Here is a 27,368-nt window from a genome sequence, read left to right as displayed (position 1 = left end):
CATTTTACATGTTTTTTGTGTATATTTATCTCTTTAAAAGATTTAATGTAGGGAGGAGAGTAACGTAAATGAGCGTAAACGTTATTATATCGACAATAAAACTTTTTGATAAAAACCTTATGTATTGAGTAGTGTTTAGATAAGAATGTAAATTCTAGAGATTGACTATTTATTTTTACCAACATCGTCTCTAGATGATTTTACTATCAGACTCCCCAAATATATTTTTTTTATCACTTTGAATCTTTATGTTCAATGGGAAATTCAAATATAAATTTGAATTTGTTCTAAAAGCTTCTAAGTTTTCTTTATCCTTTGGTTTCTCGAACAAAATCCATTTAAAATCGATGTCCTTGCTAAGAACCATTTGACAATAGACGATTTTTAAAACAGCTTTTCAATCCGTTTAGCTGATATTAAATAAAAACGGTCGATAGGTTGAAATATTCCTCTGGAGACTGGCTCATCTCAATACAATTTACTTCCTCCTATTGTTATTATTTCAAACAGTTTTTTAATCGTTTAATGACTATTATTACTGGCATGGATTTGTTTATTGACATTTCCGCTGGACACTAGCTTAGTTCAATAGAATTTCCGTCCTTCTTGCCTCCATATTGTTGTTCACACCTTATCCTTTGGTTTCTGCAAGCAAAATCAGTTTTAAATCGATGTCCTCACCAAGATCCACTCGACAATCGACGGTTTTTCGAACAGTTTTTCAATCGTTTAATGGCTAATAAAAAAAAAAGGTAAGCAGATCCGCATTATTACTAGCATGGAGTTGTTTATTGACATTCCCGCTGGAAACTAGCTTGCAACATGGGGCAGTGGCAGTGGATCCGCGGCCAGGGGCGTCTCCTGCCCGCCACAGCAGACACAGGTGTAGAGGATGGTTTCTAGTGGGAGGGTGTGTATGGTGTGTAGCTTAGCCTAGGCGGCCTTGTTGAGGCGCTTCTGGCGCTCCAGCAGCCGACGCTCCCGCTCGAACTCCTTCATGCGCAGGACGTAGTCCTCGTACTCGCAGGTGAGGTACTCATGCTTCTGGTGGGCGCACTTGTACACAAAGGGGAAGGTGTCCGTGCGGCAGGCGCGGTAGGCAATGGCCAAATGGGCGCAATAGTCGCGGGCATCCAGCGGCAGCTTGGCGGACTCCATCTCCTCCGTGGTGGCGACCATCACACGCTCCTTGCGCGATTCAAAGCCCAGCATTGGGTCAAAGGTGGTCACCACATCCGCTCCGGGCATTACGTCCGGTTTCAGGTAGTGTGTCAGCGCGTTGCCCATCCTGCTGGCGGGGAAAAAACGGTTTAGTCGCCTGCCAAATCACCGATATTCGCACAGTTAAATTACGTAAAATGTTTTTCTTCGATTTCGGTTGCGGCGCAGCTGTCAAAGTTCTTCTTCTTCGTGCCCCTGTTGTTTTTGTTGCAAGTGACAGCTGCTGGTCAGGGTTACCAGGGCACGCGGGTGTGGTCGTTTTGCAGCACTGAAAAATCAGCTGGTAAATGTAAGTTACCGTTTAACAAGTAATATTTTGAAAAGTGATAATCTTTTGTAACGAAACTTAAAAAGAAAAGCCATTAAGACTTGAAGTTTTAAAAAACTGATTTCTGTCCTTAATAGTTGATTTATTAGCAAGTTGTGGTACTTTTTATACGACGCCCTTAAAACCCAAAGCCTTTTTTCAACTCAATTTATATTGAATGTAAGTCGCAGTTATTTAGTTTAATGAACCAATTAAAAGCTTTATTTAAATAAATTTATTAATTATTGACAATCTTTTATGTTGTAATTGATGTAATTTCATATAACAATACATAATAACTGTAAAAGTTGGCTTAAACTTTCGAAATTTGGTGTTAAAATAATGTCATCAAATCTATAATCGTTAATTGACTTAACTATTTTATTCATTTATATAAATTAAGATCTATGTAGACTTTTTGTGAGAATCCTTTAAAACTTTGTTAAACTATATCCCATATTTCCACTTGAGTCAAGATTTGCAAAAAAGCTTAAACTGTATGAAAACTTGTCACTTTTAAGTATTTAGAAAACGGCGTGTTAATTTTTTTCAATTTCAAGATAAATGTTGGTTAAGTAAGGGTAACTTTTAAATTATTTTGGGATTCTTACCCCAAAACAGGACCTTCTGCACTCTCGTTTTGCAACACTGTTTCCGGTCGGAGACAGCTGAGCGTCCTCTCCACAGGAAGCGGCAAGAAGCAGAGGACAAGAACAACAACAGGGGAAGGAAAGAGCGGAAAGAGAGAGAGGATGGCCGAAAGTTTCAGTTCTCTCTTTCAGTTCCCATTGTACCGTTGCGTTGTCGTTCGGTGTTTTTTTTGCGTGCAAGTGACAAAAGGCAAATGGCAAATGGCAAAAATAAAACGCGCTGAAAACGCCAGACGATGCTCGTCAAAATAGTTAATTCCTAGTTGTTAATTCATATATTTTATTCTGTTCGCAATAACCGCTGTGCAATATAAAAATCATTAGCCAAAAGGAGAACGAGAGAGAGAGCAAATCGTTCTGACAGTAGACGACGGAGTGTAGCGCATTAGAATATATAGAAAATATAATATCGATTGAAGCACTGGATCTAACAGGGAATCGGGCCAAAATGGTGGGTCTGCTCAATCCGCTCAAGTACGGCGACCACTTCTACGAGCTGTACACGAACAACACACGCAGGTAATCCCCGCCAGCATCTGGATAACTATATGTCCCTCCACCGAAGTCCCCGTTCATCCCGTCCATCCATCCGGGGTGGAAAAATCGATCGCTGCACTCGGCTTTCAATCTGGGTCTTCAACCCCTGGGCATTCGCTCTCCGATGTCGTAGCACCCCAGCCCCCGCTCTTTGGGGGTTGAAACGGGCGGAAGTGGACAGTCCTGCGCCGAACAGCTGAGCGGTGCTCAAAGTCAGCTGATTGTCGAGAGCACCGCGACCTGCATTAACCCACTGATGGCCCACGGGGGTGCGGTGTTAAGAATGTCACCCCCCGTTGTACCGCCAAAACGAGAAACCATACCAAATGCCTGAAAAATATATTGTTTAGTAAAGAAAGGCTTTGTTTTCCAATGCACGAAGAAATTTCAAACCTAAATTAATAGATGATATAACTACACCTTATACAAACTTAAAACTATAGGGATCCTATGGTGGAAACGATTTCTTACATATTTCAAGTGTCAAAGTTATATTACTATCTGTAGTTTCATTTTAAGTCTTATCAATGTTTTTTTTTAGTACTTACTTTCTACTGGATTTCGAATCGAAATTTTATCGATTTTATTACAAGGAGTACTAACTTTAATTAATATTCACTATTCAAGAATTCAATGATTAAAATATATCCCACCTAAAATTCAAAATCTTAGCAAAGCATTCAATATAATCTACAATCGATATCGGAACCATTCAAATTTGATTCTTTTATTTAGTTTCTTCCAATAAGATTCCTAAACACTTAATTATAGATGGTAAAATGATCCTAAAGAAAGAAATTTAAATAAAAATTCCGAATTCCAATTAAAATTATTACAGGTACCATTTATTTTTTTAATTTTTGATCCGATCGTATATACGGCTATCAGCAATATTATATAGACGCCTGACCTTAGCCGCTTAATCTAATGCACGTCCTGTAATAGAAATACGACTTTTAAGAAGGTTTCATATAAATAGGTTCACAATTGAGAGACTAGTCGATGCTGGCATACATATATTATAGAGTCGGAAGTGGACAAATGGACAAATTAATTTTAAAAACTTTTAACCATCCTTAAACCTTGAGGCCAAGTTGTCTTGAGTGGCAGAAAACTTTCAATCGTGCACCTGGACACCACTTAGTTGGCAAAATACCGACACATCTTTATAAAAATCGATTTTGCAAAATACGCGTTAAAAGTTTATAATTGCTTGGCATTTGCATGGTTTAAATAGTTTTAAATAGTTTATCATAAAATTGGTTTAGAATATTTACACTGGTAGACCATGATATCTTGAATTCTTCCGTCCAATCTTAAACTTCTATTTGGAAAATACGTTCATATTATATTTGTAAAAAGATTAATCATATTATCACATTAGTTTAGTTCCTTTTCAAGTATTTTATTTTGAATTTTATAAAATATTTACTTAACGATTACAAAATGTATTATTTTTTTAAAATATATTTTTTGAGTTTCTGCCTATTTCCTAAACTTTAAAAGTGTTATTGCATTTGCGTTGCATTGCTTTAGAATTAATTTAATTGGACAACAAAGCCCACATCCAGCATTCTTAAAGGTCAAATAAAATACCTTATGCCAATGCATACATAATTTACCGGTATTTGAATCATTTTATGTCGCAGGTTTGCTGTTTAGAAGTTTACCACTTGTTTAAATGAACTCTAGCAATTTAATCTTGAACATTTTTGACAATACAACTGAAATGCAAAGTATTTGTGCATGGCAAGCAGTTGGTGAATTATTAATTTATCCACTTACTTGCGTTTTAGGGGAGTTCACAAAACTTTTCTTTGTGCGGGAAACGCACAAGTTGAAAAGCCGCGTTTGAAAAGCGGGCAACAGTATTCTAAACCACCTGTCAGCGGCAGGAGGTGAAGGTCCGGATGCACTCGGGTATATACATATCTTAAAGCTTGCACCTTGCCGGCCGATTTATGTGCGTGGCATGCAACTGTCGTCCGAATGTAGCGTCCAGCATCCTACATAAAAGCTTCCACGTTGATAAGAGCCAAAAGCTTTGTTGCCAACAAAAACAAATGCAAATTCCTTGGCCAGGTCCTCGAAAAAGGAAGCTTGTTTGGCTCTTCAGTTAGTTGAAATGCGTTTTTGATTTATGACCTATAGTTCAAGTAGTTTCACATTAAATCTGTTTTTTTGAAAAGTTTTTTAAGTCAAGCCAAAAATCAAATTACTGATAATTCCAAAGTGATCAGTGCAGTGTAAGAAATGCGATTTAGGGGATTCTTAAATTCAAATTATTTGGTTTTAACTTCTTAAAACTTATGTTTAAATTGACTACCAATATGTTTCGAAAATGTTTGGTAAAATGTCCAAAAAATGTTATAAATAAAATATTGGTTACACAGCAAATTAAAAAACTTTTTACTAAGTTAATCCACAGTATTAAAATACACCAAAGATTAAAGTTTAATATTAATAAGCGTTTTTCCAGTGTTAGTGTAAGAAGTTAAGAGATACACATTTTTTGTTTTACTAGAATATTTGTTATTATTGCTGGTGAATACATATAACATTGTCATAATTTTACTAAGTCTATAATTTATGATCTTCGTAATCATTGTGTTCCAAAAGCGATTTTTTATTCAGATAGCAAGTTATGTTTTATGGTATACCTACTAAAAAAAAAACACTAAAAAAAGTTTCAAGAATTTGGAAAAACTTCATACTTTAGGCGCTAAAAACTATTTTTATTATTCAGTGAAAACATTTTTTGTTATGTTGAAAACTTTATTCGAAAATCTAAAATTTGGAATATTGGAAATTGTTTTTTTAAGGTAGGTTTTTGTTTGGTACAATTCTTTTTCTTCAGTTAGAAGGTATATATATGTATATATATATTTTAATTTTGTCAGTAAGCTTAAATGGAAATCTATACCCATAGATTATTTCTAGCTATTCCATATTTATGACATAGTTTTGGGATAGTTACCTATTATTTTGTATTTCTAAGGTCATTATTGAATTCGATTTTAGTTCGTTGCATTAAATTCTTAGTATATTTAGCCCCCTAAAAGTTCTTAAAAAACAATTTCCATCATTCTTCCAAACTATGTATACTTTTATTAACCCACTTTTGCCTAACCTTTTCAGAAAAATGCAACACGATCGCAAGGTGTTAACTAAGCGTAAAAGTCGGAAGGACAAATCGGCGGCAGCGATGGCCGCGGCGGCTGCAGCGGCGGTTCTCGAGGGGAATGCGGGCGCAGGTGGACTGGTGAACCCACTGGACCCACCACTGGTCAAGGAGCAACTGATGATCCTGCCCTCCTTTCCGGTGGCGCACATCGAACTGGATCCGAATGCGTCCAAGTTTGCGGTCTTCTCAGCCATCAGATCTACGGTTCTGGAGGCGGAGACGCGGTACGCCCTGTTCCAGGAGGGTGGAGCCGGAGCCGGTGGTCAGTGCGGATCGGGCGTGAAGAAGTGGAGCAGACCCCTGAACTCCTCCTGCTGCATGATGTGCGCCCACAGCTGCATGATCAGCAACATCCTCGACTGCCCCTGTCACGCGCCATTGGGCATGCACGGTGCCTTGGGCCCCGGAAACGGAGCACCCAATGGACCGGTGGGCGTGCTGGGCGATGTGAGGGTACCGGCCCCGGTGCCCGTGGTGGTTGGAGGACCTGGTCTGCCCGCCGAGAAGCGACCACGCCGCGATAGCGCCAACAGCGATGCCGATTCGGACACCGAGGAGCCCACCGAACGGGAGCCCGTCTATGCCACCGTGCCCCTGATTGTGGGCGCCGGATTGCGCAGCCTGTTCGAGCTGATTGCCGATGCGCGGCATGTCCATCCGCTGCTGTGCACCAAGGCGCTGAAGGCCCTGCTCGACGTCATCCAGGGCCAGCAGCCGGAGAGCTTCAAGCTGGAGCCGGAGGAGCTGATCAATCCGCTGTACGATCTCCTTCTCGATCTGGCCACCATGCCGGCGGCCCTCAACTCGGCCACGGGTGCGGAGGCCAACTGGTCGGCCATGGCTTGTGCCGCGCTCCTGGGACTCTGCATCGCCCGCGGCGACACCGGCAAGATGCTGAAGGCCATCGCCGCCATGCTGATGACGCCGCGACAGCTATCCGCCCAGATTGTCCAGCTGCCGGTGGTGCTGGCCACGCTGCAGCACACGGTGGTCAGTGCGGCGCTGAACAAGCCCACCAGGCCGGACTTTCACAGCCACGGGGTGCCGCACAACTCCCTGATTGATGAGGTGAGACAACGAAGTACCAAAGTTTACTCACTTGCTATTTGCAATCATAAAAACAAAGATAACATTTATTCTTTCCAAAAAACTAAGTAAACTATATACTTATACTTTTTGAAATGTTATGTTTTACTTTTTAACACCTAAAAGGTCAAATTTTAATCTGTGAATTTAAGAAAACTTGGGATTAGTTAGTTTATTATCTTTCTCATATTAAAATAATGAATGTTTAATGTTTTTTTTACCAACCAGGCTGTTAAAAATATAAAAATTTTCCTTAGATTAAAAGAGTACAATACCAAATCTTATTTTAAGAGCTTTAAATCCTGGTTTCAAATCCAAAAACTCAGGACAAAGTCAGATATAAAGAAAGAATGTTGTTCTTAGTTTTCGATTGTATTCGATGCCTTAGTTTATTGATTATTTAATGTTACTCTTTTATTTCAGTTCCCCCTGAAGTTGCCGCCCTTGAGCACGGGTGCGCCCATCACCTCGCCGGCGATGGCCTGCGATGGAGTGTTTGTGTACCTACTCTACGGGGGAACCCTGCTGAAGATCGGCACTGGCTTCGGGGGATCCTACAAGGGACACGTCTATGCCCAGAACGAGGACTTCAGCCACGAGCGAAGTGCCTGGCTGGGCTACAGTGGCGGGCAGCTCTACTTCCGGCGCACCTGTCGCCGCAGTGCCGGTGACCAGCTGCAAATGGTGGGCCTGGACACGCTGGCCATCAAGGCGATGAGTCCATTGAGCATGCTCCACATGCGCGAGGGACTCAACTACGTGCTCTTCACGGACGACGACTCACTGCATGCCATCTGCAGCAACCGCGATGTGAGTGTTTGTGTTTAATCTGAGTTGGAAAGTTCATTTGAGATGTCCAGTAACCAAATTAAAAATTAAAACCTCGATTTTTTAAGCGATTACTAAATTTTTGCTTTGGAGAATGGTCTCTCAATATAGTTTTATATGAGTAATATAACAACAGAAATATTTTCGCGAATTCTTAAGCCTCTTATGTCTCTTTTTTCTCAGATTCAGTTATTTTTATTATTTCATTTTTCTGATTTAGACCACTTTTAAAGCAGGTTATTAAATCGAAGGTTGGATGATTTGTAAGGGTGGAATGACAAATTAAATTTTGATACTTCATTTGTTATAATAATGTTTAAATAATGTTTTGAGAGCCTGTTGCCATTAGAAATAATGATAAATGTTAAATTATGCTAGAAATATGTCATTTCATCTAAGTATTGTACAATTTTCTATGTAAATGTTGAAGTTGGGAGTTAAGTACAGTCTTAAACATTTAAGCAGTTGCATTTGAGCTAGAATACCAGAAATGTATTCGTTTGTTTAAAGCCTCATTAAAAGTTATTTAAAAAGGGCGTCATCTCTTACTATTTAATATCAATTACAGCAGTCCAAATTGAAGCTATATATTTTTAACTGAACAACATAGCTTAGAGCAATATCGTTTACTAATGAGTACCTCCCCCTCTGTTTGAAATAGGATACACTGGTGGTGAAGAAGCTGAACCTGTACCACAATAGCTACAACATCGACCCGCCACCCTTCGAGCTGCCCCTTCAGTTGGCCCGCAAGAAGTTCCGAACTTTGGGCTATGCCGCCTTCGAGGATGAGCTGCTCAACCAGTACCAGATCCAGCGCATCCAATCGGCGCACAACAGCTTCGAGCCGAAGCTACCGGCTCCGTGCCGAGATGCGGATGTGGATGTGATGGGCATGGCTTGTGGCAAGGAGTTTGGCCTGGTGCGTGCCAGCAATGGCAGGGTGTACTACTATGGAAAGTCAGCGGCCCTGGGACTCAAGTGTGTGGGTCGCACGCCGACGCTCAAGCTCACCGAACTGGTCATCTCCAAGGCGGCGAATATAGTCCATGTGGCCGTGGGACACGATGGCATCCATGCTCTGCTGGTGAACGACGATGGAACCGTCTTCTTTGCGGGAACAGCTCGGCGCGGTGAAGATGGTGATAGCAGCAAGAATCGGAGGCAACCGAAGGCGGTTAAGCCGAAGAAGATGACCAAGATCGATGGTCATGTGGTGGTTCATGCCGCTTGCAATAATGGCACCTCCGCCTTTGTGACCAAAACCGGAAAACTAATAATGTACGGCAAGGATACAGCCCACTGCGATGCCATGGGCTTTGTGAGTGAGCTGTTGGATCAGCATGTGACCAAGGTGGCGCTGGGCAAGGCCCATTGTGTGGCCCTCAATGCCAAGGGACAGCTCTTCTCGTTCGGACTGAATAACAAGGGTCAGTGCGGCAGGATATTCAACAAGTTGCAGCCGGTGAAGGATGTGCCGCCATTCGCCTCATCCTCCACGGCCGCCGCCTGTTTTGCATCCCTGCTGCCACTGGACAAGCGCCTGAAGTTGGACTTCTCCACCTTGTGCGACTACGATGACCACAATCTGGTGCAGGGTCAGTGCCGGGTGTGCGTCATCTGTCGGGAGTGCACTGGCTACAATGTCAGCTGTGTCTCCGCCCTGAATGTCCCACTGGATCAGCGCTTGGCGGGCAGTATATGTCCCTGTGGACACGGAGATGCGGGCTGTGCCAAGTGTGGACTGTGCGCCGCCTGCATTGCGCTCCAGGATAGCGATGGTGAGTGACCTTGGCAGATCGCCTATACGTATGTGTGTATTTTAACACCTTATCTCCTCCTGCAGAAGCCAAAACGGAGCTGAAGCCTCCGCCAAGTGACGTGCAACAGCGTCAGCAGCGCTCCAAAACGCTAATCATGCGACGCAAGGAGCGCAAGGGCGAACTGGAAACCGGAGCTGCCGGCGGAGGAGCTGCCACGCCCACAGACCTGGACAAGGACCCACCGCGTGTGGCTCCACTCGCACCGCAGTTGCTGCAGCTCACCAGCTCATCGCCGGTGGTCCAGGTGGCCTGTGGACTGCACCACACCGTGGTGCTCACCCTGGCCGGTGAGGTGTACACCTTTGGCAGCAATCAGTACGGACAGTTGGGCAGTGGAGACCTGCAGCCAGTGAGCGGACCGGTTCGCGTCCAGGTGGCCGGAGCCATCAGTCAAGTGGCCGCCGGTAGCAACCACACCGTGCTGCTGACGTCGAAGGGAATGGTCTACACGTTCGGCAACTACCAGAAGGGACAACTGGGACGACTACCCAGTGATTACGGGCAGAAGCCCCCGCCCCAGGATGAAGACTCACCGGTGGGAGGAGCAGGATCCGATGGCGCAGGAGCAGGAGCAGGAGGATCGCCCACAGTGGCGCCGGTGGGAATGCCCGGACCGGAACGATCCCAATCCCCGGCCACCGTTCAGCCCAGCGGCTCCAAGGAGATGCCGCCGCTGATGCCGGTGCTCACCCAGCGTCAGAAGTTCCTGTGGAACTGCTCGCCCGGCGCCGTTTTGTAAGTGCAAATGCTGACTGCATACTTGGACATACTCATTAATAATCGCTCATTGTTTGAATTCTTTCCTCCAATTATTTAGTGGCCTGGGTCCCTGCTTTGGCAAAAAGGTGACCTGGATTGGAGCCAATGGTGACCAGACCTTCATCAAGATAGACGAATCCCTGATAACGGCGCAAATGCTGCCCAAGATGCATGTGGTGGCAAACAAGAAGACGATATGTAAGTGTTTTGCACTCCAATTTCTTGAGAGGCAATACTAATCCTGTTCCGGAACAGTGCTCATCCCCAGCATTCCGCTGTCCTTCCACACGCTCTCCATAAATCGACGAGATGGAAGTTGCACGGCTCACTACCGCGGACAGACGAACTTCGTTCAACTGATGCAGGCGCAGCCGGAGCAAGTGGCGCCGGAGATAAACTCCAATGTGGATGTGGCCGTGACTCCGGTTGCGGATTCGCCGGCACATGCCTCCACCTCGTCGCTGCTGACGGCCTTGGCGGGCACGGCCACGGCGGGTGTGCCCATCAACGAGCAGATGTCGCGGAGCATGCATGAGGGCCGCAACCAGATCTTCGAGGAGCAGCCACCGGAGGTGTCACCTTCCGTTGCAGCTGCAGCAGTAGCAGCAGCTCCTGGCACACCCGGATCAGCTGGGGCAGCAGGATCCGCACCTCGATCACGTCGCGTGGGCAAGCAGGGAGCCAGCTCCCCGGAACCCGCACCATCGCCACCACAACTGGCCTTCACCATGGATCCCACCTACAATGTCCTGTGGGTCTTCGATGGCGCTGCACGCAAGTTGCGCTGCCACAATGTGGTGGCCAGTGACATCAACGAGAGCGATGCGGTGAGTTGAGGAGAAGCTCTGTGTTATGGTGGCCCTAATAACCCCTTGATCCCTTCCAGAACTCCACCACCTATCGATCCTTGCTGTCGCCGGAGTTATCCTTGCCGGATCGGGTGGATTCGCGCGTGGCCCGCTCGCAGGCCTCACTGAATCTACTGGCCTGCCTGGACATCCTCACGTCGGCACAGGACAACATACCCGGATGCTTCGACCAGCCGCTGCTCAAGCAAACGCAACAGACGGCGGAGACGCAGGCCGGCGAATTCCAGGTGGTCAGTCGGTTCGACAACTTCGGCGGCGGATGGGGCTACTCCGGACACAGTGTGGAGGCCATAAGGTTCTCGGCGGACACGGATATCGTGATCTGTGGCTTCGGGATGTTCGGCGGCCGCGGAGAGTACAGTTGCAAGCTGAAGCTCTTCGATTTGGGCGGCGATGGTGGCGGCTACGAGAAGGAAGGCATCCTGATTGGCGAGACCAAGGAGGTGCCGTACGAGTGTGGCGCCCGGAGCAAGCATCACATCCTCCTGCCCAAGCCGGTTAGTGCGGTGGCTGGGAGGTGGTACCTGGTATGGGCTAGGATCGCAGGTCCCTCCTCCGATTGCGGTTCCTGCGGCCAGGCCTCCGTGACCACCGAGGACCAGGTGGTCTTCTCCTTCAAGTCCAGCAAGAAGGCCAACAACGGCACCGACGTAAACTCCGGCCAGATACCGGCCATTCTGTACCGCCTGGTGACCCAGGATTGCAAACAGACGCCGGCCCAAATGGATGCCGATCCGGTGCAGCGGATTTCCCGCGCCTTTGCCAACAGCGTGAGTCGCGAGTGCTTCGAGAGTCTGGTGGTCCTGCTCAGCTGGTCGTGGGACTGCTTCAAGCTGCAGCTGCGCGAGGAGCGGGATCGCTCCAGGCCACTGCAGCTGCAGCAGTCGCTGCAGTACCTCGGCTATGTGATCAAGTCGTGTCTGCGCCTGCTGCGCAAGTACACCAACGAGATTTACCCCCAGCGGAGCTCCTCCACGTCGCTAACCTCGAATGCGGGCTCCAACGAAGCCCATGGCAGTGGCATGGTGTCCAAGGTCCAGTCCAAGGCGAACAAAGGTGAAGCTTTCTAGTATTATTCACTCTTCCCATGCTAATGTACTCCTTAAACTCCAAACAACAGACAAGAATGCGCCCCGCGTCATGGGCAATGCGGCCGTAATGGCCAAGTACTTTGGCGACCCATCGCCATCGGTGGCCCCAGCGATGATCAGCAGTGGCGGAAGCAGCGGCGGAGCACCATCCACATCGGCTTCGGCAGCTGTGGCAGCTGGTAGCGGAACTCCCGTGACCCGGAAGACCAACATGGAGAACATCCAGCTGGCGGAGTGCATTGGCAATGTGAGGGCCCTGCTGATTGGCATCTTCTGTGACGACATCTTCAAGGACATAGCCACGGATGAGGGTGAGTTTGAAGCAAGGGTATTTAAACTATGATCCTTATGATCCCTGTTTCCTTTGCAGGCTACGAACTGTCGCTAGAGATCCTGGACGAGTGCCACCTAAGTTTCGTGGCCTGTTTCGATGCCTTCTACCCGACATCCTCGTTGAAGTGGAACTGCCTATGCGACCTGCTCGCCCAGATGGACCGTGGAGCACTGCACTCCCGTTTGCTAAGTGCGATCTTGGCGGGACTCTGCTCGCCGTCGGTGAAACTCAGAGCCACATTCTCGCTGCTCAGTGCGGCTGGGAACGAACGCCAGTCGATCATCAGTCCCAGCGACAATTCCGGCCTGCCCATGCTCTCCTCCACCGATGCCCATCCGTATCCCGTGCTGGTGGAGCAAATGATATACCGAACGCAGCAGGAGAAGAGCGATTTCCTGAGCAATTCGTGGACATTCAAGGACGTGCTGGTGCGTCTGCTGGACATAATCGCCAGTCCCATACGATCCCGCATCGAGGCCATCTACAGCCGGAGTCTGGGAAGTCTCGGTGGCAGCTATCCCGGTGGCAAGGAGTGCGTCAATCAGGGCCTAATCGACAACTGTTGCCACCTGCTGGCCAGAGTTCTGGCCGAGATTGTCTACCAAACGGCGATGGGGGAGTTCGACAAGCTGTTCATGCCGCCCAGAACGCTCCACTCGACGGGCGCTCGCTTCGCCCGCTGCGATGTGAGTCGCACCTGGAACACGGGCAACTTTGGACCCGACGCCATCGCCTTTGCCGTGGATCGACCTGGTGTGGCCATAGCTGGCGCCATGGTCTACTCGGGTTCGGGTAGCTATGACTACCAGTTGGAGTTGCTGTACGACAATACGGCCGATCTGCAGCCGCAGCACAAGTGGGAGACTTTGGAGTCGGTGTCGGGCAGTTACGACCAGGAGGCGGTGCACAACGATCTGGCGGAGATTAAGTTCGACCATCCGGTGCACATCAAGGAGAATGCCCGCTACGCATTGAGGCTGTGCTCGCAGGGAGCGCGCACTTGCAGCGGCGATGCCGGGATGCCGGCCGTTCGAGGACCTTGTGGCGCCCAGTTTCACTTCTATGCCTGCGATCTGAGCTTCAATGGAACCACGCCGGCCAGGGGTCAATTGCCCTGCATCCTGTACTACAGCACACCCATGAAACAGGACGGCAACTCGGCCAGTGGACGAGGTGGCGACGGTGCGAGTGTGGCCAATCACATGGAGGAGCGCATGATGCTCCTTGGGCCGCACGAGGTCTCCACCCGAGATACAGCTTTGCAGATCGCCGCTGATATCACCAAAAAGTGCACTGAACTACTGATCCTGGCACGCAACGCCATGGCCGCCTCCTGTTCGCCCTCCGAATACAGTTCCAACCACACACAGACCATCGACTCGGAGCACAACATCACACCCATCGAAGAGCACATGGACATCAACTGGGCGAACAACTCGAGGACAGCTGCCCTGCCCAGTGCGGTGGATCCACAGCTGTCCACCGCCAGGGATTTGGGCAAGCGCATCGAGTCCTTCTCCAAGGGACTGATGGAGACGCTCAAGTTCGATAAGCGATCGACGAACCCCTTCGAGATGGAAATCGAGATTGGAGCCACCGAGGTGGAGGAGTCGGCGGATCTAAGGAATGGCCAGAGTCAGAGTCAAAACCAGAGTCAAAGTCAAAGTCAGAGTCAGAGTGTGCCGATAAATGGCAATGAGAGGACGAGCGATTTCGAAATAGCCGAGCAGCCGGCGCAACAGTCGGTGGCGCAACAAGTGCACTCCGATTCGGAGGAGGCTCCTCTGGAGGTGGCCGGAATGGCGGCTGCTGCTTCCGTTGCCGGTGGAGCGAGTATGGCCGGTGGATCCGGCGGAGTGGCAGCCGTGGGCAGTCAAGTGGCCGCCGTGCAATTGCTGGAGGTCTTCAACCTGGCCGCCTCCAATATGTTCCACACCCTACTGCCACTGGTCTATGCACACATTGCCAATCTGGCCTGCAGTGATCCCAAGAGCTCCGTGCAGATACTTGGCCTGATCAAGGAGATCCTGCCGCACATCGCCGCCCTGAATCAACTGCACGTGTCCAAGGATCAACGTCAGCCGGAACCCGCACTCTTTGCACCGCAAACCTCCAGTTCCGGCTCCAATTCGAGCAGCAGCACTACGAGTAACCACTACTGTCTGGTGGAGAGCGAGCATCCGTACCGGAGTGCCAGCATTAGTAGCTATCGCGTTGAGTTCCCGCCCTGCGTCCAGTGGCTCACCATCGAGTTCGATCCGCAGTGTGGCACTGCCCAGCTGGAGGATTACCTGCTGCTCTCAATTCCGATGCGTCCCGCCTCGCAGGCACCGCCCGTTCCGCATGTGGATGACTATCTGGAGCAGGCGGATAACAATGTGCTGGGCACATCGGCGGCGGCGGACAGGAGACGGGCTGCCGAAGGTGGCATGGCCGGCAGTGGGGCAGGACCGAGTTCACACCAGCGATCCGCCAGTGTCCAACTGACCATGGCCAGTTGCTGTCGCAGTCCGGGCGGTGGCAATGCGCCAGGATCCGCTGCGGCTGCCGCTGCCAATGCCACGCCCCTGCGCAGCCAGGATCCCAATGACAGGGAGTGGATTGTGGTCAAAAAGTTCAACACGTAAGTGGACACCTATCTCATTAAAGTTTGCCATCGAAAATAATCGACTAATGACCCTGCTAATCTTCCAGCGCCTCCACCTGGCTGCACAATGTCCTGATCCTGCCCGGCAATTGCGTGGAATTCTCCCTGGAGACGGCCTCACTTTATGCCCAGGATCCGCACAACAATCGCTATGGCTTCAAGTGTCTGGTGGTGGGCTACGACAATCCCACATCGGTGAGTGCACTCCACATGTAAGCCCATCTCTTTCTAAACCATGCTTCTCTCTCTCTCTCTCTCGCTCAGATCAATGCCAGCAACTCGTGTCTAATACGATTGGAGCAGGAATTGGCCTACTTGGGTGGGATGTGCAGTGCCAATCTCATGAAGAAGGAGCTCAATCTGCCAGGTGATTAATGCAAAAGTATTATAATTTAATCATATATGCCTAACATCGTGTTTTTGCCATCAGATGACAAGGATGTGGAGGACATGAGCGGCGTCGAGGAGACCATCAATGCCCATCACACCCTGCTCTCCAAAGGATTCGCCCTATCCGAACCCCAGTTGACAGTGCACCAGGCTCTGGAATCGTATCTGCCCATCGGGTGAGTTCTCCAATTCATTCTTGTTTATATGGCTTAGGAAATTGATTTTGTTAAAAGGGCCTCATAAACAAAAATATAAACATTTCAAAGATATTTCCAAGAATGTTTTTTTTTAATTAAACATATGTGTACAGTAAATTACAGTCAATCTCCAAAAACATACCTAAAATTTGAATATACACAATTTTAGCTTGTCATTTTCTATTTGTAAACAATATTTTGCCAGCTATCTTTGCCCTTAGATTTGTGTATTTTTAAAAATGTTCATTAATTGAAAGCTTAGACTATTTGTTTAGAAGAAATCTAATTAGTAAAGCTTGTCAAATAATGAAAGAGTGCCAAATTTAATATTACATTTTAGTTGAGAAACCTTTAGTATAAATATTAACCATACAAAAAACAAGCAAACCGTTTTGGCTTTATATTGATTTATTCCACATTAATATTTGATGGGATATGGCAAACCCACCTGGATATTTCTGGGCAAGATCTCAGCCTATATATCTACATGCGACTATTTACATGGGCCACTTAAAAACTGACAAACATTACGAGTTATGCATAATTAGAATAAGATATTTAACGACTAACTTGTAGGCTATGGTTTTGGTACAGCGAAAGGTCACGCATTGGTGGTTCCGTTTGATGGGTGGTGGTGCTCCAGCCGCTCCACCACCTGCTCCTCTAGCTTCATTCAGCTCTGTGTCTCTGTGGTTGTGTTGTTTGTCGTGGGCTCTCTGTGATGAACTCTCGATATCTTGGAGATTAACATTTATCCCCAAGTGTGGTGTCTTTCCTTGGCATCTAAAAATCAGTCTTCAACAGGCCAGCATTTTCGATTTGGTATACGATCTGAGTCTCCTTGTAAGTGCGCGGTTCCGGCTGCACTACGTCCAGTTTGCGGCGCTTGCGCTTTTGCACCACTCGCCACCAGAGCAAAAAGATCAGGAGGAGCAGCAGCAGACCCAGGAGCACACTTCCCAAGACGATGTAGGCCATGTAGCTCTGCTCGCGACACTGATCCGTGATGAGTGAACGCAGTGGCATATAGGGCTGGACTTGGCGCACTCCCCCGGAATTGGCCACATAGTCAGGCGGATGGAACATCAGCTGATCACTGTGGAGCCGGAAGAAGTCCGCCCGTGGCAACGGAGGCTCCACATTCCTGTCCAGCTGTGAGCAGCTCCAGGAGTTATCGTAGCGCAGATCGCGGACATTTAGGGCGAAACTCTCGTCGAAACGCAGGGGTTGAGGTGTCACCTCCGCTCCAGTGCCATCTGCTCTGGGATCCGATCCTGGACGAGCGCTTCGCAGGCTGTTGTTGTGGAATCGCAGCTCCAGGTGCTCGCTCAATTGATACGATCGGTGGACGGTGAGGCTGCGGAAGGCGATCTCACTGGTGGCCCCGAAATCGTTGCCTCGAATGGTGACCCCATCCCGGATTTGCGCCTCAAACCACTCGCCATCCACGGACACAAAGTGGTTTTCGCTCAGACTCAACTTGGAAACAACTGAAAGAGATTGAAGCAAGGATATCGTATTACTCGGGTTTCAATAAAATCTATAGAAGATGATTGGTTTGGATTAGATTGAATTTAGTTTTATAAAAAGATCATTTGAAAAAGCAAGAAATATCTTAAAAATGGCCTTTTGTAGATCTATACATAACTTGGAAAAGGTGTTTAGCATAAATTTCAGAAGGTTTCAAACTTTAGTTATTTATTAAGTCATATAGTGTGTAAAATATACAGTGAATATTTTTTAAACTAAAATCGTGAGAAATGAATTTAAATTGCTAGAGAACTTTATTTTAAATTTGTTCCAAAACTGACATTCATATTTAAAGATAAAAAAAGGCACACGATTTCTTTCCAAGTAACAACAAGTCCTAAAGCAGCGATAACTTATCGCTGATTCTTGGGTTTTATATTTTGTCAATTCACACGAAAAATGTTTACTTGAAAAAGTATTGATAAATTTGAAATACCAAACAAACCGATAAATCACCCCACATCAACACTTACGTTTGAAAGAGAAGGCATGGGAGTGAACCTCCTGGAAGTGATTAGCCCGCAGGCTCAGCTCGTTGGTGACCTCCAGTTCGTAGAAAGCACGGGTGGGCAGATCGCCCAGGAACTGGCAGTTGGCGATGGTCATTTGTTCAACGGAGAACTTCTTGAAGGCCTGCAAGTGATATCGGGGGAATAAGTGATCATGGAATACGATAGAGTCGTATCATCCGACGCACCTGACTCTCGATCCGCTGAATGGTGACCCCGTCGAACTTGAGCAATATGGCACTGTCCTTGGTGGTGGTGAACCCGAAGGGCTTCATCAGCTCTATCCGCCCGCCCACGAATGAGATCTCCTCGATGTTGCCATTGATGGCATGCGACTCGATCAGCTGGAGGTTCGTCTGCTCGAACTCCACGATCAGAGCCTTATTGCTGGCATAGCGCGGCACACTCAGGGCGTGTTCCCGGAGCACCAGCTGGCCCACCTGGCGGAAGGTCACCTTCCGCAGGCCCACCGTGTCCGCCAGTCGATTCGCCTCCACCACAAGATCGCGACAATTCCGGATCTCCACTTGGTTAACGCCACCGTGCAGTGTTGGCAAAACCATGGGCTGAAAATAAGGAAAGGTTTATTAAAGTCTAATACCAAATAATATACATTCAGACATAAGTTACAACTTGTCTTATAACTCCACCCATATTGAATGGGGAATTGTTAAAGCAAATACTTAATATTTACAATAAAATATTAGGTCGTTTGATTACGAGTTAAACAATTATATGTACCTACTGAAGAAGAAAAGGTGTATCATCTTTTGCTTGAAATTATTACTCATATATAAATAAACATTGCGTTAGACCTAAGTTTATTTGATTCTTGTGGTATTTGTCATATCCTTTTGATATGTTTACTTATGAAATAATACTTTCGCTTCTCATTTAGCCATTGAAAAATAGAATAGTGTTCACTTATCAGTTGTTAAAACTTTTACTAAAAGCTTTTGTGTTTATGTTGAGTCATAAAATGGGTTTGTTGTTTTGGAGAAATGTTGAGAATTTAATTTTTAATTAGAAACATTAGTTATATTGCTTGTGAGGTGACTCTTTTAAAACTTTATGAACAAACTTTTGAAATTAGTCATAAAATAGGTTTGCTATTTTTAAAAAATGGTTATTTTAATTTGTAATTGGACATTAGTTATGTTTTTTTGTGAGATGATTCTTTTTAAATTTTATTAACAAACTTTTCAAACTTTTTTTGCGTGAGTGCTGAGTCATAAAATAGGATTGCTACTTTTGAAAAATGGTTCATTTAATTTGTAATTAGACAAGCCGTATGTGAACATACATAAGTTATGTTGCTTGGGAGGTGACTCACCTGTTCGGCGTTGTTGCAGTCGCAGGTGATGGCGGTGCCGTATTCCCGGCAGGTCACCTTCGTCGGATCCGCCTGGACGGAGAGGGGGAGGAGGAGGAGGAGCAGGTGGAGCCATCTCCATGCCGTGGGATCCTTGAGATTTCTGATATTCCGCATGGTTTCTCGACTGATCCCGCCTATGGCTAATTATTCACTCATATTAACTTGTGCTTCTCACTCTCGTTTCGCCTATTCTCCGTTCATTTTTCAGTTGTGTTTACCATCCGCTCCGTTTTGCACTGCTCTCCGCCGTAAGCGTTCCGTGGAAATGCTGATAAAGTCCGATTCGTTCCAGCCTTATCTTTGAAGGTGTTGCTTATCTACGTAGTGTATATATATGTATACACATACATATGTATGGGTGTATGGGTTACAGTCGTGTGATTGCATTTGTGTGGCAAATCGCTGTGGTGTGTGTGTCTTTTCGGCTCGTCACCCCACAAATGAGTTCAATTTGTTCCTCTATTTAGCACAGAATATGGGTACATAGTTCTTCCCCAACTTTAATAACTAAAAGTACCTGTACATATTTAAGAATACTTCAGGAAATATATAACTTATGTTTATAGCTGATAATTGCGACAATTCTATACCAATTTGATTTCTCATTGTATTAGATGAAAACAAAAAAAAGACATTCTTAATTGAACCTATCGTTCAAAAATAATTTTTAAAGGCGTTCTATAAAATAAAAATTGTATAATAGTAGCCAATACACTTATTACTTCAATAGTTTTTTTTTGTTTAATTGTATTTAGAATTAAGATGAAAACGGTAATTTCGTTTTTAAATTGACAAGAACTTTCATGTTATTTCCCTTGAAAAAGAATTTTCGAATATTGTTCCCTCGAGTAATAACACTCATAATTCAAATTTCGAATATTGTTCCCTCGAGTAATTACACTCATAATTGAAATTAGTTAAGTGCTTTGAAGAGTTAAGTTCCTAAAAGAGCTTTTAACATTCTTTGATAAAAGTTTGGTAAATACCGTATAAATACCGTGAAGTATGCAACAAAAATTTGTCACTACCTTCTTCCTTCTATCACGCATTTAATTATTGATAAAAATGGTTGTTAAGAAAAGTCAGCAAAGTAGTTGATTAAAAGTCAGCACAAAAACTACACGTCAGTAAACTCATGGAAGCGCGTTAGTAATATCCTAGTGCAAAATTCTTATTTTTATTAACATCCTGTGACCAGAATCAGCTTTTCTGGATCACACGTAAGTTTTTTTAAATATATTTTTTGATAGTTTTAACCACAATTTAAATCGTTTTAATTATTTCAATATATTATGAAAGTGTACATACAAAAAATATAGAAAATGGACTACCCAATTAAACTTCTTTAAAATGTGAAATAAATTATCCTAATTTACAAATATCATGAAATAGTGTGTTGGAAAACTAATATTATAGCTTTTATAATAGTTTCAGTAGCCAGTTCCCAGTTTTTTGAGAAAGAATGTTGCAAGGCAATGACAAAAATATTGAGGCTGTTACAAAACTGGGTGATCGATTACCGATCTTGAGGCGAAATTTTGACAAACTACTTTGGCCAGTTAAGAGTGTCGATCATAATCAGCAAACGAAATTGCCCAAGAGCGATCGCAAACCAACTTGCTTTCAAGCCGGACGAGGCTCTAATTGAATCACAACACCCTCTCCAATTGTGATCACTTCACCAGTTTTCTCCTGCCCTCCAATCACGACGGCTGTTAATTGAATTCGGAGGTCTCTTTGGCCCTGGAAATGGGAAAATTGAGTACCCCAACATAAGCAATTATGCTTTGCTATTTGTTTATGGCCATTTCCATTTGTTTATAGAACTCAATTTGAGCGAGAGGAAATTTAGTCAGCGGCAGAGTCAGTTTGCCATCGCCACTTGAGCCACTGTTTAAATATTTGCGCACGAGTCGAGGAATTCGAATAACCGTCACGAATGGGCATTCCACAGACTCACATACGTTCATGCCAAGTGTTTCATGAAGCTCGATCCGGAATTTTCCATATTACGAGTTTACATCTTAGACTGTCTCAGATATTCGGGGGAAAAAACACTCAAGAAGTGAAGCTAAATACATAATATGAAGGTGTTGAACTCCCCAAAAGTATATAGATAAACACCATTTTATTATTCATAGAAGTAATAATATTATTATATATTTTAATACTTTTATAATCCCATCTTAGACTGTCCCAGATATTCGGGGGAAAAAACACTCAAGAAGTGAAGCTAAATACATAATAACAAGGTGTTGAACTCCACAAAAGTATATAGATAAAGCCCAGCGTTTCCGACTCTATAAAGTATATATATTCTTCATTTGTTCAGGATCACTAGCCGAGTCGATCTAGCCATGTCCGTCTGTCCGTCTGTCTGTCCGTATGAACGCTGAGATCTCGGAAACTATAAAAGCTAGAAGATTGGCATTTTGCATGTAGATTTTAGGAGTTCCTACGCAGTGCAAGTTTGTTTCAAAATGGTGCCACGCCCCTCTGACGCCCACAAGCCACAAGCTGTGGCCACAGTTTTGATGCTATTATGAAAATTTTAATTGATATGTATTTGTTTCGTCAATACCTATCGATTGGTCTAATAAAAGTTTGCCACGCCCACTCTAACGCCCAAAAACCCATTAAACGCTTAAGCCTGGCTAGCGCCTACATTTCTACATGGGGTAGATGGCGCAATACAATAGCGCCATCTAACGGATAACTTTGGAACAGCTGGCCAAGGTGCTCAACAGAGTCAACGTTAATTCTCGATAAGGATTTTCTATTAAATGAAATTGCGATGGTTTTCATTTGTCAATACCGAACTATATCCCAAGAACTATGTAAATCAAATCAAGTTAGCCAAATTGGAGGTCTGAGTCACACAATGGCGTATGTGGCGTATGCTGGTGCAGGACAAAAGCTGCCTGCGCTAAAGCAGCGCTGGTGCTGATGCTCGTGCTGTAAAGCTGTCAGCTCTAAGAGATCGCCTAATTCAAATTGATAATTTGAACTTTTTGTCCTTTTTTCCTGTGGTCACTCCAATTCACATTATGTTAATGCAAAATCTAAAGTTGTTTAGCTGAGTAACGGGTATCTAATAGTCGAGGCACTCGACTATAGCGTTCTCTCTTGTTATATATTATAGTACTTTTATAATCCCTAAACTCGTGAAAAGCTTTTGTCATTATGACTATGAAGATAACCTTGATGTGTCATGGTTGTACTTAGTTTTGTTTTCCTTTGTCAAATCACATTTATTGCTTTATATTCTTTATTCTTTTCTTTGCTCCATGGACTATAAATTTATACATAAGCAAAAGACTTCACATCTAAGTGGTGTATACTTAATATGATGCATTTCCTGGCGAAAAGAGATATTCTTATCTCTTAAACTTTAAAATTTGATGTCATGATTGCTTTAATAATCTAAGACTTAAAAAGTGTATAATAATGCCCTTGAATTCCGGATGTGTAACAGACGCGGTGGTCAACCCTTTGGGGTAAGTCCTATTAAATCAAGTGGTGTTCATTTAGTGTACTTGGGCTTAGGAAATTAAATTAATGCGCAATTGCATTTCCTGTCAAGTGAAAACTCGCTTACACGCACAGTCGAATCCGTGGAATCAGAATCGGAGGCACAATCCGCTTCAATTACCCGTTGCTCAATTAGGAGCAATACTTTAACATGTCAAAACTCTGTAGGACCGAGCCAACCACAACTTTAAAATTCTATAAATTATTTAGCCAGGACTATTAATTCCATACTATTCTGTTATATTTCTTTAGGTAACAAGAAGGGAAGCAGTTATTACAAATCGACCACATTTCGATTTCTATGCCTATATTACTAAAAACAAGCTACGTCGATTTCGCGCTGCATTTTGCATCGTTTCTATGGCAGCTATGTATATAATATTTAAATAAAATCAAATCGCAAAGAACAAAAAAAATAATTAAAAACAACAAAGTTATATTTTTTTAAAATTTGTTTTTCCGATTGTTCCTATGGGAGCTATATGATATAGTCGCCCGATCTGGCTCGTTCCGACCTATGTGATTTATAGGGTCGCAAATGTTTCCTTCACTGCGTTGCAAACTTTTGACTGAAATTATAATACCCTCTGCAAGGGTATAACAAGAAATACCAATTTTTATACCCTTGAGAGGGTATTATAATTTTGGTCAAAAGTGTGCAACGCAGTGAAGGAGACATCTCCGACCCTATAAAGTATATATATTCTTGATCAGGATCACCTCCTGAGTTGATATAGCCATGTCCGTCTGTCCGTCTGTCCGTCTGTCTGTCCGTCTGTCTGTTTCTACGCAAACTAGTCTCTCAGTTTTAAAGCTATCGAGTTCAAACTTTGCACACACCCTTCTTTCCTTTGCACGCAGTATATATGTCAGTATATATATGTCAGTATATATGGCCGGGATCGGCCGACTATATCCTATAGCTGCCATATAACTGATTGATCAGAAATGCCATAATTTTGGTGTTTGTAAAGTTAGGAAGCTGGGATTTTCTATGGCTTTTATTTTTGGCCAATCAATCCGACCTATCAAATTTCATAAGGATCGGCCGACTATATTCTATAGCTGCCATATAACTGAACGATCGGAAATGCCATAACTTTGGTGTTCTTAAAGTTAGGAAGTTGGGATATTTTATAAGTATTAAGAATGCTTCATATGAATAATTTTGGAGAATATAATTTACAGAGTATTCTGCAAGGGTATATCAATTTCGGCTCCGCCCGAAGTTAGCTTTCCTTTCTTGTTTAAAATAAAATAGAAGTAGAAAAGTATTAGATTTTCAAGTATAAAACTGTTACTCACTATTAATTATTCCAAATATTAGTGTTTTAAAAAAGTTAGTTGTGCATTACTTAACTTAACTAGAAATTCAAAATCACTTGAGGTTGCAGCAATGTTTCAATTAATGTGCAAACAAAGCTTTTAAAATGCATATATGTATTTTGGCATTTTTGTTAACCACAATTGTAAGTGCAAACAATAATTAGCACATTTCATGGACTTGTAACCATTGACTTGAATTAAATCAAAGACAACTAAGCGAATCGAGGGTGCGATTGCAATGAGTTCACATTTCAAAATAGCTGAATTCCGTTGCATTCTGCCAATTACCCGATTCGATCCGGGTTAAAAGCACCATCTTATCGCACTTTTTATCGATGGCGATAAGATAATGAATGAGTCAGTAACTCGAGCGATTGCCACACCACTTGACTCGATTTTCGCAGGATGACACATGTGTATATTACATTACTCCATGCAGTTTACACGGCAGAATTGCATTACCTGCTAATTTAATGACTAACTGGAGTATTTTTGATTGAGGGACAGTCATATTTAAATATATTTTTGAATTTCCGACATCAAGAAAAAGCAGTCCAACAAAAAACAATGGTAAAGTAGGTAATGAGTAAATACCCAGTTCTAGTTATTTATTGAGGATAAACTCTAATGGTTAGATACATAAATATAAAATTGTCACAGCTATATTCAAAGTCAAAGATTTCTGAATTAAAAAGATTTTTTTAGATTTCTTTGTAAGAAACAACACATTTTAAAGGTTCCTAAAATGTTATTCTATATGATCTAAATCTAAATTAAAATAGCAACGACAGATAACAAAGCCTTTTCAGTGAAAATGTTAAACTTGTTATTTTTCTTACTGTCCATTTTATCTTGAAAGATAACATGTAACTGCAGACTTTCCAGCAATTAGGCAAATCTTTTCGGTTGCAAAATTGTCACCGACTTTCTTTCGAAGCTCGTTAAAATTATTGTTAAAAGCGAATCTACCGCAAAAGCTCACTTAGCCAAAGGTCCAACCACTTGAAAAGCGAAAAAGTAGTAGTAGAATGCTGAGGGCACTTGACGGGGTTAATGTTTTTAGCCTGTTGCGCCGCTGCTCTTTGCTTTCTACTACTTGAAATTCGTGCAAGTTGTTTTGGTTTCTGTTGTCTTTTGTTTGTTTCCATACACTTGGCACAAATTTCGATAAACGTTGACTTTGGCCCTGTGTAAAGTATATAAGTTAAACCTTTAACAGAATTCGATTTATGTTATAGTTCCTAAATTGTGTCATTAAATACCATTTTGATAAAGATTTATGGTTAATGACGTTTTAAAATTGTATACTCTTACATTTTAAGTGAGATTCATTTATGACTTAAATAAAGAAAAGATAAGGAGATTAAAACTAATTTTAACATTTATCATTATTTAGTAACTTGAGGTTAGAAGGCTCCAAATTTGATTGTATTTAATCATTCAGATTATAGCATATGAGTGTTACAATATTTGAAATTGGAAAATTTCCACCTTTTAAAATATTCTTGGAAATCAGGAGAAACATATAATAAAATGTTTTTAAAGTCTTCCAAGCAGAAGTTCGATTTCTGGAGACTTGACTGTACTTTGAAGCACATTTCCACTAACTCTTTGCAACTTTGACGTTTAGTTTTGACTTTTGCCGTTTGTTTTTATGGCAAGAACAAACTAAAAACAGATTTTTATTTCACGTTTGCTTTTCTTCGTCGTCATTTAACCTTGAAATATCAAAATACGATAATGACGAGCGGCGGACATAATGGATATGGATATATGGCAAGGTGTCTGCCAATTTGTATTATATACTTTTTTTTATTTATTTGGCAAGGGGGCGTTTGTTCACAAATATACACTGCTAATTTGGATTCCCTCAGGGGAATTGCAAAAAAAAAAATTAAATCGCAGAATAGAGAGATGTTAAATTCTTGTTTGGGGCTTTGATTTGTTTTTGTTTGGTTTGTTTTGTTTTGATGCGTGGGCTGGTGATCATGATCACCGAGAAATATAAGGGGAAGAGAACTGGGAGAGGAACGAATTCTTCGTCTCTGTTTGTTTGAGTTCTTTTTTAGCATTTCTCGGCATTTTTGCAACGCAAACGCAAACAAATTTTTCTTCTCTCCCTACAATTTTTTTTTTTATTACTTTGAACTTTATGGTGGTTCCAGACACACACACACACGAAGATTTTGACACATATGGAAAATATAGACACACTTAAAAAAAAAAACCTATACATACATATATGTAAGCGAACCTTAGCCGTAAATTGCCCAAGTAAATATTCGCATTTATTTATATTAGCAGTGAAATCAGCGCACCAAACTGAAACACGCGAGCGGTCAGGCGGTTCTGTAGCCCTGTTGTTGTTGGTCGGCCAACCGGCGTAAGCGCGTGCAAATGACAAACTGAGCGCCAAACCGCCGAACGCTAAACGCTGAACGCCAACCGCGAATCTCCACTTCCAATCTCCGGCCACGAGCGGCAAACGCGCAGCGGCGACGGCAGAACGCCAGACAGTGCTGGGCGTTCAGCTTTTATTCTACCCCAAATCCAGGGAAATCACTTATGTATAAAGGTGTCCAAAAATCAGTAGTCAAAAATCGACTAGATTTTTGTGATGAATTGCATCGAACTTATCCTTTTCAAAAATATTGTTGCGTACTTCTGACACCTTTATAAGTGATTGCAAAACCGTAATGTTCAGTATTTGAAATTTCAACAACAGCAAGTCAATTTTGAACAATGCTTTAAAAATAAGTTTTAGTTGCCCAAGGGTTAAAAATGGATTTGTGCATACAAATTCACTAAATTATGTTGCGAGGAAAACGGAAATAAGATGTTAGTTACATAAAACTTAAGTTATGAAACAGGTCGTATGCGCAATTTGGTTACGAACAGTCGTATACGTAATGCTTACGAATTTCTGAGCCTAGCCTTTTTTATGTCTTAGCGTTTTTTCCGGCCATAATTGACATCACTGCTGAGTTCTCTCTTTGAATTTTTCTCCTGCGCTTTGCTCTCTTCTTTAGCAATTTTAAGTTGAACGAGCGCCAGTTTGGCTGCTGCGATTTAGAGGCAGCGTCTCTCAAACGATCGCAAGCTCAAAAACAAACTTAAAAAAGAAAAAAAAATTTAAAAAGTGAGGAAGAAGCACCTAAAAAAACGATCATTAGA

At 43.6% G+C, this 27,368-nt stretch overlaps 3 protein-coding genes across 3 annotated transcripts in view; 1 reads left to right on the top strand and 2 right to left on the bottom strand.

The window, feature by feature from the left end:
- Positions 1-767: 767 nt before the first annotated feature.
- LOC108049038 (NADH dehydrogenase [ubiquinone] 1 beta subcomplex subunit 7) lies at positions 768-1,482 on the bottom strand. The gene is made up of 2 exons (XM_017130065.2): positions 1,354-1,482; positions 768-1,288 (listed from the first exon to the last, which is right to left on the bottom strand). Exon 2 carries the CDS (start codon positions 1,285-1,287, stop codon positions 934-936), a length of 354 nt encoding a protein of 117 aa, XP_016985554.1. The 5' UTR covers position 1,288; positions 1,354-1,482; the 3' UTR covers positions 768-933.
- Positions 1,483-2,274: 792 nt separating this feature from the next.
- The window catches only part of LOC108049002 (E3 ubiquitin-protein ligase highwire), a 58,365-nt gene continuing 33,271 nt past the window's right edge, over positions 2,275-27,368 (top strand). Inside the window, exons 1-13 of the mRNA XM_017129986.1 lie at positions 2,275-2,697; positions 5,854-6,967; positions 7,409-7,795; positions 8,475-9,594; positions 9,660-10,371; positions 10,454-10,593; positions 10,651-11,222; positions 11,282-12,320; positions 12,385-12,666; positions 12,726-15,312; positions 15,384-15,531; positions 15,601-15,703; positions 15,767-15,902. Of these exons, the coding sequence (XP_016985475.1) occupies positions 2,627-2,697; positions 5,854-6,967; positions 7,409-7,795; positions 8,475-9,594; positions 9,660-10,371; positions 10,454-10,593; positions 10,651-11,222; positions 11,282-12,320; positions 12,385-12,666; positions 12,726-15,312; positions 15,384-15,531; positions 15,601-15,703; positions 15,767-15,902 (8,411 nt within the window). The 5' untranslated portion in view covers positions 2,275-2,626. The remainder of the gene's footprint in view (positions 2,698-5,853; positions 6,968-7,408; positions 7,796-8,474; positions 9,595-9,659; positions 10,372-10,453; positions 10,594-10,650; positions 11,223-11,281; positions 12,321-12,384; positions 12,667-12,725; positions 15,313-15,383; positions 15,532-15,600; positions 15,704-15,766; positions 15,903-27,368) is intronic.
- Positions 15,992-26,625, bottom strand: LOC108049004. Its single transcript, XM_017129990.1, has 5 exons — positions 26,433-26,625; positions 19,296-19,654; positions 18,151-18,528; positions 17,927-18,086; positions 15,992-17,413 (listed from the first exon to the last, which is right to left on the bottom strand). The coding sequence occupies exons 2-5, from the start codon at positions 19,449-19,451 to the stop codon at positions 16,707-16,709; spliced, it is 1,401 nt and encodes a 466-aa protein (XP_016985479.1). The 5' UTR covers positions 19,452-19,654; positions 26,433-26,625; the 3' UTR covers positions 15,992-16,706.

This window comes from Drosophila rhopaloa, unplaced genomic scaffold (assembly GCF_018152115.1).
Source record: "Drosophila rhopaloa isolate 14029-0021.01 unplaced genomic scaffold, ASM1815211v1 contig_3, whole genome shotgun sequence".
Classification (NCBI taxonomy): Eukaryota; Metazoa; Arthropoda; class Insecta; order Diptera; family Drosophilidae; genus Drosophila; species Drosophila rhopaloa.
This window is presented reverse-complemented; position numbering and strand designations above follow the sequence as displayed.